At 33.4% G+C, this 13,231-nt stretch overlaps 1 protein-coding gene across 5 annotated transcripts in view; it reads left to right on the top strand.

Moving 5' to 3' along the window:
• The window catches only part of LOC106871954 (protein still life, isoform SIF type 1), a 903,947-nt gene that overhangs the window by 250,768 nt on the left and 639,948 nt on the right, over positions 1-13,231 (top strand). For all 5 annotated transcript variants that reach the window (XM_089349425.1, XM_089349426.1, XM_089349429.1 and 2 more), the window contains one exon: positions 12,671-12,852. In XM_089349425.1, the coding sequence (XP_089205551.1) occupies positions 12,671-12,852 (182 nt within the window). The remainder of the gene's footprint in view (positions 1-12,670; positions 12,853-13,231) is intronic.

Below are 13,231 nucleotides of genomic sequence, written 5' to 3'. Positions count from 1 at the left end.
CATTACTTTTAGTTATATTCAAGCATCATTTAAATAGATTTTTTGATACTTCTGGCACTGTTGGATTGAATGTTATGTGGGATGGCTGGTGTAATTGTAGTTAGTATTTTATTTTATGTTTAATTAACATTATTGTAATATCTGATCTTTTTTCATTTCTACTTTATAGTCATTAATAGATTGGTTTAATAAGTACTAGTTAAGTGTATGCATATTTCATTTTATTTAAATCTTGTATAGAATAGAAAGTTCTATGTTCCAGTTCTTTTGGGATAATTATATACACTGGATTGTGTTTGTGTGTGTGTGTACATACATATATAAGTGTTTGTATGTACACACAAACATATACACACCCATACATATATATATACATATATACGAAGGTCTTCTTTCAGTTTCCGTCTACCAAACCCACTCACAAGGCTATAGTAGAAGACACTTGCCCAAGGTGCCATGCAGTGGGACTGAACCCAGAACCGTGTGGTTGGTAAGCAAGCTACTTACCACACAGCCACTCCTGCACCTATGACAGTTATGTGAAGAATAACAAGTCTCTCACTGCAGTTCAACATGAGTTTTGGCACCACTTCAACATTCACTGAAATCAGGCTATTCCCACCTGTAACACAATCTTACATTCGGTGAATGCATTTCATACACAAAGTACACTAATGAATAGGAGTCCGGTGGGGGCACCTCATATGGTATGGATCCTGGAAAATGTGGAACATGTCAGACAAGCTTTGATACGGAGTCTGAATCGCTCTGCTTGTAGGCATTCTACTGCGCTTGGCATCAGTAATCAATTGGTAAGGTGTATTTTGCATGATGACCTACATTTCCACCTGTACAAATAGGTCATTGGGTAACAGTTGAGATCATGGGACTATGTAGAATAGCTTAACACGTCAGATGGAAGCAATTTTTGAGGCAAATGACAACCTTATTTTGTTAATGTGTGATGAAGCTCATTTTTATCTCAATGGCATGGTGAATCAACTGAACTATTGTTATTGGGTTCTTGAAAACCTGAAAGAACTGCATGAAGAACCACTAGACAGCCCAAAAGTGATAGTCTGGTGTACTGTTGGAAAAGCTGCCATCATTTGTCCTTACTTTTTTGAAGACGATAATGGAAATGCTGTCACTGTGACCTCTTGTCCAAGGTTCCACGATAAACAACTTCTTTGTGCCTGAATTATGATGAAAATGTATGCATATTGATGTGTGTGGTTTCAGCAGGTTGGGGTGACAGCCTACACACCCAGAGCATCAATGGACGTTCTTCGACCTCTCTTCAGTGACTGCCACATTTCCAGGTTTGCTGACATTCCTTGGCCTCTTTGGTCCCCTGATTTGTCCATATGTGATTATTCCTTGTGTGGAAACCTCAAGACACATGTATGTGCACACAAGCCCCATACATTGGATAATTTGAAGGAAGATATTCACGTAGAAGTCATCCAAATCAAGAAAGCAATGCTGGAGAGAGTGGAAGTCAACTTCCGAGAATGCCTTCAGAAACGTATTAATGAAAACGGACACGACATGATAAATGTTGTTTTGCCCACTTAATTTTGACAAATGTTAATTCAATATGAACACATTGAAGCCAATAAAATTTGTTTGTAGCTAAAATTAATGATTTTGTAAATTTTTCAAACACATTCGTCCTCTGTGCCCCACCCTGTACACACACACACACACATATATACAGGGGTTGGACAAAATAATGGAAACACCTTAAAATTTCAAACAAATTTATTTTAATATGGGGTAGGACTGCTTTCACAGTAATTACAGCTTGAATTCTATGAGGTATGGACTCGTACAAAGTTTGAATTGTTTCCAAAGGAATTTTTGTCCATTCTTCAGCTAAAACAGTCTGCAGTTCTTGTAGTGATGATGGTGGAGGATATCAACTCCTTACTTGTTTTTATAAAATGCACCATAAATGTTCAATAATATTGAGATCTGAGGACTGTGGTGGCCAGATAAGATGTTCAACCTCACTAGAATGTTCCTCATGCCATTCAATAACAAATTTAGCAGTGTGAATTGGTGCATTATCGTCCTGAAAGATTGCATTTTCCCCCGGAAACAGTTCTGCAACCATAGGATGAATTTGATCAGGATATAGTTTTGATTATTAATTCTGCCATGAAGGGAAACCATTGGGCCAGCAGATTTCCAAGATCTGCACCCCACCCTCCAGATCATCACAGATCCTCCTCCATTTTTAACATTTGGAAGAAGGCAGTCTGGGTCAAATGCTTCTTTTGGCTGTCTCCACACATATACTCAGCTGGTGGTCAGAAATAGGGTAAAGAATGACTTGTCCAAGAAAATAACCTTCTTCCACTGCTTAGGGACCAATTCTGTAGGATTTTACTCTACTCTAAAAACTTTGCAATGTTTATTTTTGAAAGTAGTGGTTTTTTTATGGCAGCCCTCCTGTGAAATGCAGCTTTGTGCAGCTCCCAGCAAGCAGTTTTTGTGGAAATTGTGTTCTCAAGGTGGTTATTAAGCTCTGCAGTAATTTTGTGAGCTATTCTTTTGTGGTCCTTTCTAACAATTTGTGTAAGAGTCTGACAGTCCCTATCTGAAAGTTTTGGATTTCTTCCAGAGTTTTCTTTTGATGAGGAGGTTTTTCCCTCTTTCTCAAAGGCTTTCATTACTTTCAAGACTGTACTTCTTGATACAATAAGCATTTCAGCTGTTTCCGTTACCCTAGCACCTGCCATACAAGCACCAACAATTTGACCTCTTTGAAAGTCCGATATATCAGTCATTTTAATGAATTTTAATTACCTTTTTCTGATGATATCTGAAAAGAAACAGCAATTTTAGCAAAGCATATTAAGCAACACTAATAATAAATAAAAAAAACATAAAAATAAACAAGCTTTTGACAGTTTTATAGATATTTCAAAATTACGCAACTATGATGCTAGGTATTTCCATTATTTTGTCTGACCCCTGTATATATATATATATATATATATATATACCATCATCATCATTGTTTAACATCCATGTTCCATGCTGGCATGGGTTGGACAGTTTGACAGGATCTGATGAGTCCTAGGACTGCATCATGTTCCAATGTCTGCTTTGGCATGGTCACAATGACTGGATGTCCTTCCGAATGTCATACTTAACAGTATGTACTGGGTACACTTTTTTTTGTGTCACATGCACTACTGAGGTTGGCAAGCAACTTTCAGGACTTTGAACCCTGAGGAAGGTGTGGTGTCAGCTTCATGCTAGGGGAATAAGGGGTTAAACTATGAGAAGAGGAAGTTAGAGCAGGTTCTTGTAGAGGATCTGCATGTCTATTCACATTTGGTTGAAAGGGGAGAGAAAGAAAAGAAAAAAACGATCTGTAGGAGCTACAAAGAAGTAGATATTAAGAATGAAATGCTCATGTGACCCCACAGAGCACAAAATGAGTAGAAGTTGGAGGGTTGGTGTTTTGGCAAGATTATATGGGGAGCAGAAAATGAGTGGATGGGGAGACAGACTGTAAAATTTGGGTAGGATTAAAGGTTGGACGAACTATATGCCGTAAGTTAAGGAAGATAGAATATTGCAGAAGTGAGCAGGGTGGGGTGACCAGCTAGCAGGATAACAATGATAATACAATGGGTATGGGGAAGATGAGAAAGAAATGATATGGTTGGGTATTCTATCATCTATTATGATATATACTGTGTAGTGATACATTCATAAATAGTGATACCCTTTCAACTTTTTCACTGAGTTCTGTTTTGAAAGACCTCATTTGTTACTGCTTCATTTTAAATTTATGTCAGCTAAATGCTTATTCTTTTGGAATTTTCTTTTTATTATAAGTGTTAATTAATGCTATCTGAAAGAATGTCTTTGAGACTACTATTTCATTAAAAAATCTTAGTTCAGGATCTGCTGCATAGTTTTCAGTACTTGATGCTTCCAAAGTTTTCTTCAGATGAAAATCTATATCGTTTAGAAAAAGATATTACACTTTTAAACTACTAATATGTGAAAACTGCTTTATGGAAAAGATAATATTGCTATTTTTTAATCAATACTACAAATATTTTATTGTAAAAAAACTGAAGATATCAGTAAATACTAATAAAGCATTTTGATTGGGATTGCACAAGGGTTCTTTTAAGTAGTTTATTTTTATTTTAGTGGCTTTGATAATTCAAGTAAGGTAACTCATTCCATTGACACACATGCATTTGCATGCTGACTTTTAAACTCATGTAAATAAACATGACAGTCACAGAATTCAAGGCAAATGTTAATAGTATATGTGCAGATACAGAGGAGAAATTTGACCATCTTCAAATAACTCCACTAAATGATTCAGGTGCAAATAAACATCAAGCCAATCACAAACCACGCACTGTTACAGGAAAACTTACTTCTGACAAGGCGAGAACTTCCTTCTTGTCTGGTACAAAATTTTAGGACTGCCACCTTAACATTAGTACAAAGAAATGAATGTCTGGAGATATTGTAAAGGTATGAGAAAGGAGACAGTAAGATGTGTAAGCATCAACCAGGCTCTTCACAAGCAAAGAATACAGGAACAAATACTTCTGAATAGGTGATAACTTTGGGGTAGGAGTAACAAGGGTTATTGTACAGAAATGGATACAATAATTGAAGTAGAGAAATGGGAAAACATAATTAAGCATAGTATAGTCACAGGCAGCACAACGGCAATGAAGCAGAATCAAGCAGAAAATATAATGGTGCTATGCTATTGAAAAGAGCACTAAAAAAACTAGAAGACAGACTTGGAAAGAATGGTAAAAAGGGAAAAGAAAGGATCAGTACTAAATATCTTAGAGAAGTTAGACATCAGGTATACTTGGTAAGGAGGAAAACTGGAAGTAAGAAGTTTGCTTATGTTTTACAGTGTGAGAATAAAAGATGTAAAGTGTTTAAATTGCAAAGCCGCAATATTGGTGTAAATCAGGACATTTATTTTCATAATATTTGTCCAGTATGATAACAACATAACTGACTTCACCAAGAAGAGAAATTCATAGAAATTCTACTTCAGAATTTGCTGAAAGAGGAGTGTGTGTGTGTGTGTGTGGGTTGTCTAATCAATATTGCAAAAGTATAGCAGTCAGAGAAAGAAGTGGATGTATAACACCAGTGAACTAATATCACATTTATTTATATTTTATACAGACTCATGTATAATGCTTGTCACTATATATGGCAATTAAATGCTTGAGAAAAATATGTTACATGTATAAATGGTCTAACTTTTCTTTAAAATAATCTTTGAGAAATAATCTAAAAAAAGTGAAATCAGCATTAATGGGATGGGAAATGTAAAAAAATGACATACATTTCTTATATTACCAAAACAAATATTATGAAGCACTTTTTATTTCTATTTATTTTTTTGAAAGTTTGTTTTGATTTCTAAGTTTGGGTATTGAGGATTCTCTGTTAAATATGACTGAATTTCATTATATACATTTGGTCGTCTTGATTTTGTTTAATTCTTGTTGAAAACCAGACATATGTCTCCAGTTATAAACTGCCTTACTTTCATTTTTTTTTTGTAATGGTTACTTTAAGCAAAGAAATCAAATGTGTCTTGTTTTCAACAACACTAGCTTAATAAGTTAACTAAATGATTTTAATGATAGCGTTGAGGAATGAAAGAACAAAAGTATTTTTTAATTATGCAATGTGTATATATAATGTAATATAATGTTAAAATTATTTAAAATAAGCAGAAATTTTTTAATGTAAATATTATGTATATTAAATATTAAACAATATATATTGCTTGTGCTGCTTCTAATTCATATTTGAATTAAATGATATATTGATCAGATGTTTACAGCTGGAATAACTTTGTGTTATTACCTTATTATACATGTTGGTCACTGAAAAACAAAATTTTAAGGTTTATATGTTCTTGTAGCAGCATATGTACACAATCTGAAATATGTCGTAGTGTATATACAGAAAATAAGTACACTTTGTAATTTTGCAGTTTCCATTTCACCATTTTTATCTGAATTATTTTGATTTATTAGTAAAATAGTAAACAACAATGGTATGCTCATAAGATAGTATCACATAAGGTAAACAACCTTGAGTGATATAATGTTATGGGCACACTTATATGATTTGATCTTATGGCACATTTATAAGATATGACGAACATTTAATGAAGTGTCACTATCATTCAAAAATCTAACTATATCATAGTGATTCAATTTCTTCAATACATATTGGTTAGCTTTGACAATCGATATAAGTTATGGTTAAGTACTTACACATGGAAAAATGGGTAACATTAAGTTCTCATGTATAATATGCACCCATAATTTTTAGATTTAAAAATATGATGGGTGGGGATGTGAACATTATGTAGGAATAAATACAATACTTCTCTTAGTAACAAAGCAATTCTCTCTTATATACAAAGTGTGATATTGCAAAGCATGTAAAGCATTGAGAAGGGCTGGGAAAAAGATGAAGCAAGCATAGTGAGAGAGAGAAAGAAGAAATAATAACATCCTGGTCAACATCAATCCCCTCAGTATTATTTTTGTCTTGCTTGTCCAAAACAGTGAGTTTTCTTCAGTACAGCATGTTGCCTATTGTCATGGTCAGTTACCCTCCCCTATTGTATATTTTATACTAAGATTGACATACATATCTGTTTGTGTTTAAAAAACCTGAAAATAAAGCACCCTGTTGAGAGCAACTGTAATTTAGCAGGTGGTATTACATATTTACTAATGCTGTAAAAGACCATTTTTTTTAAAGACTGTTTTTGATCTGCTTATCACAAGAATAATCACTTTGTTCTAGAACAAAACTGCAAATTCATTAACTTGTTTATTATTTGGAATAAACTTGCTAAAGAATCAACTACTGACATTTTGAATACAAGGTTTAATGTATCTGAACATATGCTGAATATTGATTATAAATCAAAATTGTTTTTGATTTAGATAAATTTTTGGTTACAGATGTCACTTTTTATCTATCAAAATTTCAAAATATCAACCAATTAATGCTAAAACTGTCTTCTAGGTAAGTTAATTATTAATGAAAGAATTGAATATCTGTTGTTTCTGTTATTACTGTTGGATTTAAAGGTTAAAATGTGTAGAGTTTATGGTAACTGATGAAGAGCATGTTAATGATAAGTCTGCTAATTTATTTGGTCATAAGAGTACTGAAGTTTCTGTTTCAGTATATTTGGGATAATTCAGCATGATATAGTGTATCCTCTCTAAGTTTTACTTGAGTGAGTTTTTGTATTTAACTCAACTCTCCAGACTTTGTGTTACTTAGAACAAATAGTTTGATTAGCTGTTGAGAGTCAAACATAGCATTAAACCAGTTATAATACACAAACTAATGACCCTATGGCTTAACCATCTATGACATTCTGATATTCCAATGAAGAACAGTCAAAGACTGTAGTGATGTATCTACCAACATTGTCTTCCATTACTCTCTGCCATGACTGTTTCTTCTTTCTTACCGGCTTTCAACACTGATCCTCTCTTCTGCCACCTTCTTCACCATGCTTTTGTCCAAAGCATTCTTCCATACTCCCACTCACTCTGGTTCTCTCTCTGCTCCTTTCACTTTTGGCTACATTTCTTTGAACAAATAGAGATACTGTAGAGCAAAGCGTTGTACCATGATAAAATGCATCTATTACAATATTGGTTTGAGAGGGCCATCTAGTCTGATTGAAGACATAACACTCTAGTTTTGCTTCCACAATAAAATGTACTCAATACATTCTGAAAGTTTCAGGAACAGCATTATGCTATAGACACTATGCATACATGAAACATACAAACGTGTTTTGACCTTCCAACCATCTAGAAGAATCGATCTGAGAGGGTGGATAGTCACTATAGCAGCACTGATGTAAGCAGGAATGGTTTTCCTGTCAGTGAAAAGTAAGTTTCATAAGATTAGACTGAAGTATAATCTATAAGAGATGGCTTAGAGAAAAGATTTTACGAGCCAAATTTTGCCAAAAGTTTCATAGATATCAATTGCTGCACATTATTTACATTATTTACAAATATTTGTCCTCATCTTGTTTGTTGTTATCCCGACGTTTCAGCTGATATGCCCTCCAGCCTTCATCAGGTGTCTTGGAGAAATTTTGAACCTGGTTCTCATTCCTAGGGTAATTTTTTATGTTGTTATTATTATTATTATTCAGGTCACTGCCTAGAATCGAACTCAGAATTTTGGGGTTAGTAGCTCGCACTCTTAACCACTATGCCTGTCGGCAATTATGGAGTTTATTTTAGGGTTTATAAATCTAATATTTTCCTATCCTTCCTTAATACCGGTTCCCATATGCTGTTCATATCTGCACTCAGTCTGCTTAGGAGGTTGTGGTGTCCAGGCAGTGACCTGAATAATAATAATAATAATAATAATAATAATAATATCGAAATCTCCCCAAGACACCTGATAAAGGCTGAAGGGTATATCAGCCGAAATGTTGTGTTAACAACAAACAAGATGAGGACAAATATCCGTCAATAATGTACTTAATTCCTCATCTCTTAAATATAGAACTGTATTATGCTGCAGTCTTAGTTTCAACGTGTTTCTTATAACTAGATTATGGAAAATATATAACTTGGGTGTTTTCCAGGATCTATACTAGTCATTTTCTTTTAATCTTGCTATAGACAAATCCCATTGTGTTTAAACTTGAAAAAAGAGAATGCATGTTCTACTTTAAAGTTAAAATTTCGTGTAGCACATGTGATGATATACTCTGTTTAGAACTTTCAGTTATGTATTATTATTCCTGTATTATATGCCTCTTGTTGAACTATTTGCTAGATATTAAATCTCATCTTTGTTGATTGTTTACCTCATAATGGTATAGTTTCCTTCTTGCTTAATATTTTGTTTATGAATGATATTAAATGACCTGAAGATATTTTAAACAATTATTTTATATCTATTTTAGAAAGAGATTTGATTTTTATATTAAATCTTTCTCCTTTTCTTACTTTCTTTTCTGATTTATTAAAAAATTTTCCCTAAATATTATTCTTTTGTTTGAAATGCTTAACAATGAGAGACATAGTCTAAAAAATGTTATGATTCCATACTTTTCTGAAGTGAGAACATGTGTTTTACATTATTTTTTGTAACATTTAAATGTAAGCAATACCTTATTTAAATTGACAATTTATATTTCTGAGTGTTTCTTTTTTCTTTAAAACTAGCAATTTCCATTGATCCAAAAATGCTTTCACATTCAAGAATTATTTCATTACATGGATTTGTTTTGTTTCCAAGTTAAATTAAAACCAAATAACCAAGAATTTCTTTCTGACTGCTATTTGGGTTGGGGATTAAAAAAGAACATCAATTGCATTTTTTTTACCTCTTTTGTGAACAACCATACAATCAACACATTCATATAAATTGTAACGATGTGACTTATTTATCAAATTGCTTTCACTTTTGAGTCAATTTGATCAGTTGTTTATTTTGTTGGATTTTATTCATTGGTAGTTTCTTTTGTAATATCATTATCAGCACCAGCAGCAGCATCATTTAACGTCTGTTTTCCATGCTGGCATGGGTTGGCTGGTTTGACTGAGGTTTGGAGTGCCAGTGACTGCACCAGGCTCCAATCTGATCTGGCAATGTTTCTACTGCTGGATACCATTTCTAATGCCAGCCACTCCACACTGACTTACAATCTGAAATGCTTCAGCTCTTTGGTCCTCATATCGCTGGACTTTGGCAAACTTCTTTTCTGCTTCATCCTTGGCTATCTATACCTGTCGCCCAGCTTCCCTTCTGGCTATCTGGAACAGTTCCCTACTACCCCACCCTTCCAAGCTTTCCAGGCCTGTTTCTTGGCTCTAATGGCTTTGTCTACCGCATTATTCCACTACCACATTACTCTAGGTCTGGAAGGAACTTTGCACCATCCACAGACTTGGCCTGTGGCACTCAGTAAGCTGTCTCATAGGAATTTCCAGCTGCCTTCTATGTCCGAGGTCTGTAGCTCCTCCTCCCTCTCATCAAATTTCTTGATGAGGATGTCCCTAAATTTCTGACCATGTGAAGGGTTCTTTAGCTTCCAAATCCTTCTCTTCTGGATTCGTCTGCTTCTTGGCATCCTTCTGGCCTCGAGTCTTAAGTCACACTAATGACTAGTGTATGCTGAGAGGTACATTCTTCACCTGAGAGGGTCTTTGTATTTAAGAGCAACCCTGTGTCCCGCGGTCTGGTGAGAATGAAATCAATCTGGCTAGCAGAGTCACCTGATTGATAGGTTATCAGGTGGCTGTCTGAAGTTAGTGTTGCAGATTAAAAGGTTACATGCATCACAGAACTCCAGTAGCCTATTTCCTTCATCATTTTGGGAGCCTATACCATGGCTTCCGTGTACACCAGTAAAGATACTGGATTGCCACCCAACATGCCCATTAAAACCTCCAGCCGCAAAGATGAGGTCATTGTCACTTATCTTTGAGGTAGCCTGTAGATGGGTATCATAAAAATGGTCCTTTTGATCATTTGGTAGGCCCACTTGTGGGGCGTGGGCAGAGATAATTGTAGCTGTGCTGTTCTGCAAAAAGGTGTGCATTATTCATGTATTTATGTATTGCATTATTTATGTATTGTAATTCCTGAAAATAAAGCTTCTAAAGAAAATTTTTAATATAAGATATACAGTATGTTATTCTAAAGTTTTTGAACATATCCACCTATTTCCTTATTTCAGCTTGTAGCAGTTAATAAAAGCTGTGAACATTGCCTTTCCTCTTTTGAACTAACTAATTGAAAGATACATTAATAGTAACTGTCTATTCAAATATTTCAGATATCTTTAATTTAGAAAGTGCTTTGACTGATTGTTTTTTCAAATGAAACCTAGTTTACTATTTACTGATTATTCAAAAGGTTTTTGTGTGAAATATAATCTATAAAGTAATTTATTTTACCAGTATACAAAAGAACACTTAATGATTAGCTTAATCAGAGAAAAAAAAATTGAAGAATTAATCATTTGAACATTCCCGACCCCATTGAAATATAAATACATCCTCTTCAATTAGTGGCATCAAACATATCTTAAAGGATATACTTTTCATATTGTTATATAAACAGTTGAAACACTGTCCAATGAAATTTCTAAATCTATCACATATTAGAATATTTTCTCTGTAGACAGATAAAAAAAATATTTGAGGTTTATTAGTTAAATATATTAAATAGATAATATTTTTGCTTGATGCTTGACATATTTATTTACAAACACAAATATTTCAGTGAACTCTGTTTACCATATTGCTTGGAACAAACATTTACATTTATTGTCTCATTGATTATGTCTTTTCAAAGAATGTAACACACACACACACACACACACACACACACACACACACACACATATATATATATATGAATCTGAAGTTATAAATAATGTATAAGAGACAGTGTATACAACTGACCAAATATGTGGCTAAAGAAAAGTGCTGATATTCTATTATAGTATCTAAAGTTTGAGCAGACTGGAAGATGTCTAGTGAGTTGTTGAGTCTATTTGTTACTAAATAATTATGTTTCTGTAATAAATGTAGGTTATATTATTGATGTCAGCTGTGTATTGCAGAACGACAAAAGAACTTCAGTTGTAAAATCAAATAACAAGCAGCAATTGGTGAAAAACTAGATTGATCCTTGTCATATACCTTGTGCATAATTTAAGTGCAAATAAAATGAGAACTCCATTGAGTATCAAAATCAACTGTTGATACGGACATAATCTGCAAGCAGATAATACCATGAATTTTTTAATCAAATACAAATATTTTCAAACCTACAATATTTTGGTATAAACCAGGAAACAGAAAAGGGAGATGTAAAAGGAGCAGGGATGTCTAGAACAACTAACATCAACCAATTTGAATACAAGTTTACTACAACATTCTGGAAATCAATTAGATAAATATTATTTATTGGATTATTTTGGATGAGCTAACAGAAATATAAGTGTAACTGCATTGGCTGTGAAAAGTGAAATAATAAAACAATGAAACTATAGTCAAATATTGGGAAAAGTTAAATAGACTTGGTGAACAAAAATAGTGTAGACTAAATTGATTAAAGGAAGTCAGAAGTGATAGAATTATAGTTTAGTTCAATCGTTTTCTTAAACTTACTATTCTCAAAAATGTCTTTCAGTACCTTATGTTTATACTTCATTATCTTTTAAATCCTTTGTTATAAACGTTTTAAAACTACCATCCTGGCATTATTTTATACGAAAAACACTTCTTTCTTCTTAGTTGAGAAAGGAATTATTATGGTTAGAGTGTTAGTGAAAAAATATTGATGTGCGGCTGAACTTTATCTTTGCTTCTTCATAGACTATATGCTCTGCTTTAAATATTTTTACTAATCTGACAATAATAATGACCTCAAGTACTTATTTTAGGCAACTCTTTAGAACAGAACTTTAGCTCACAAAATTTGAGATACATAATTACTCTTACTAAGATGAATTTCTAACATTTGATTAAATGCTCTATGCACTTGACAATTGCTGTTATTCTTTACAAATTTTGCAGTCCTTTATTTTACATAAATACTTTTTTCTTCTGTTTTGCAGGCTTTGGGCTGAAGTATTTCGGGTTCATGGAGATGGGGAGTACATGCGATGGGAACGTGTATCAGATGATGTGGTGCCTGTGAACATATCCTGTATTGAAGATACTCCGGACACAATATTTCAAATAACTGCTTACAATCGACATGTGGAGAAAATATTTGATGTTAAAATAGTCCAGCCAGGTAAGTACCTAAGCATCTGGATATAAGCAATTTTGTATGTTACTCTTCTTGAGTTCTAGTTTCTAGGTTTTATTAGAAAGGACATAAATGTATAAAGTAGAAGGAGAAAATGAGAGACCAATTTCCATTTCCAAATGCTGCACTTATTAAAAAAAGATAAATGTACTTCAGATGTACATGAAATAAATTTCGAAAGAAAACATGTAAATTTATAGATATGCTATTATTTCTTAATAAATATCATTTCATTGCCTATAATCTTTTCCAAAAATGATTAGTATTCTGTTGGTATATTAATATTACATGAAAAGGTATCAGAATACACTTTGAGAGACCAATTCAAATGTATTGCCAACAAAACAATTACTTCTTTGGTATC

This window comes from Octopus bimaculoides, chromosome 3 (assembly GCF_046866305.1).
Source record: "Octopus bimaculoides isolate indiv1 chromosome 3, ASM4686630v1, whole genome shotgun sequence".
In the NCBI taxonomy this organism is placed as follows: Eukaryota; Metazoa; Mollusca; class Cephalopoda; order Octopoda; family Octopodidae; genus Octopus; species Octopus bimaculoides.
This window is presented reverse-complemented; position numbering and strand designations above follow the sequence as displayed.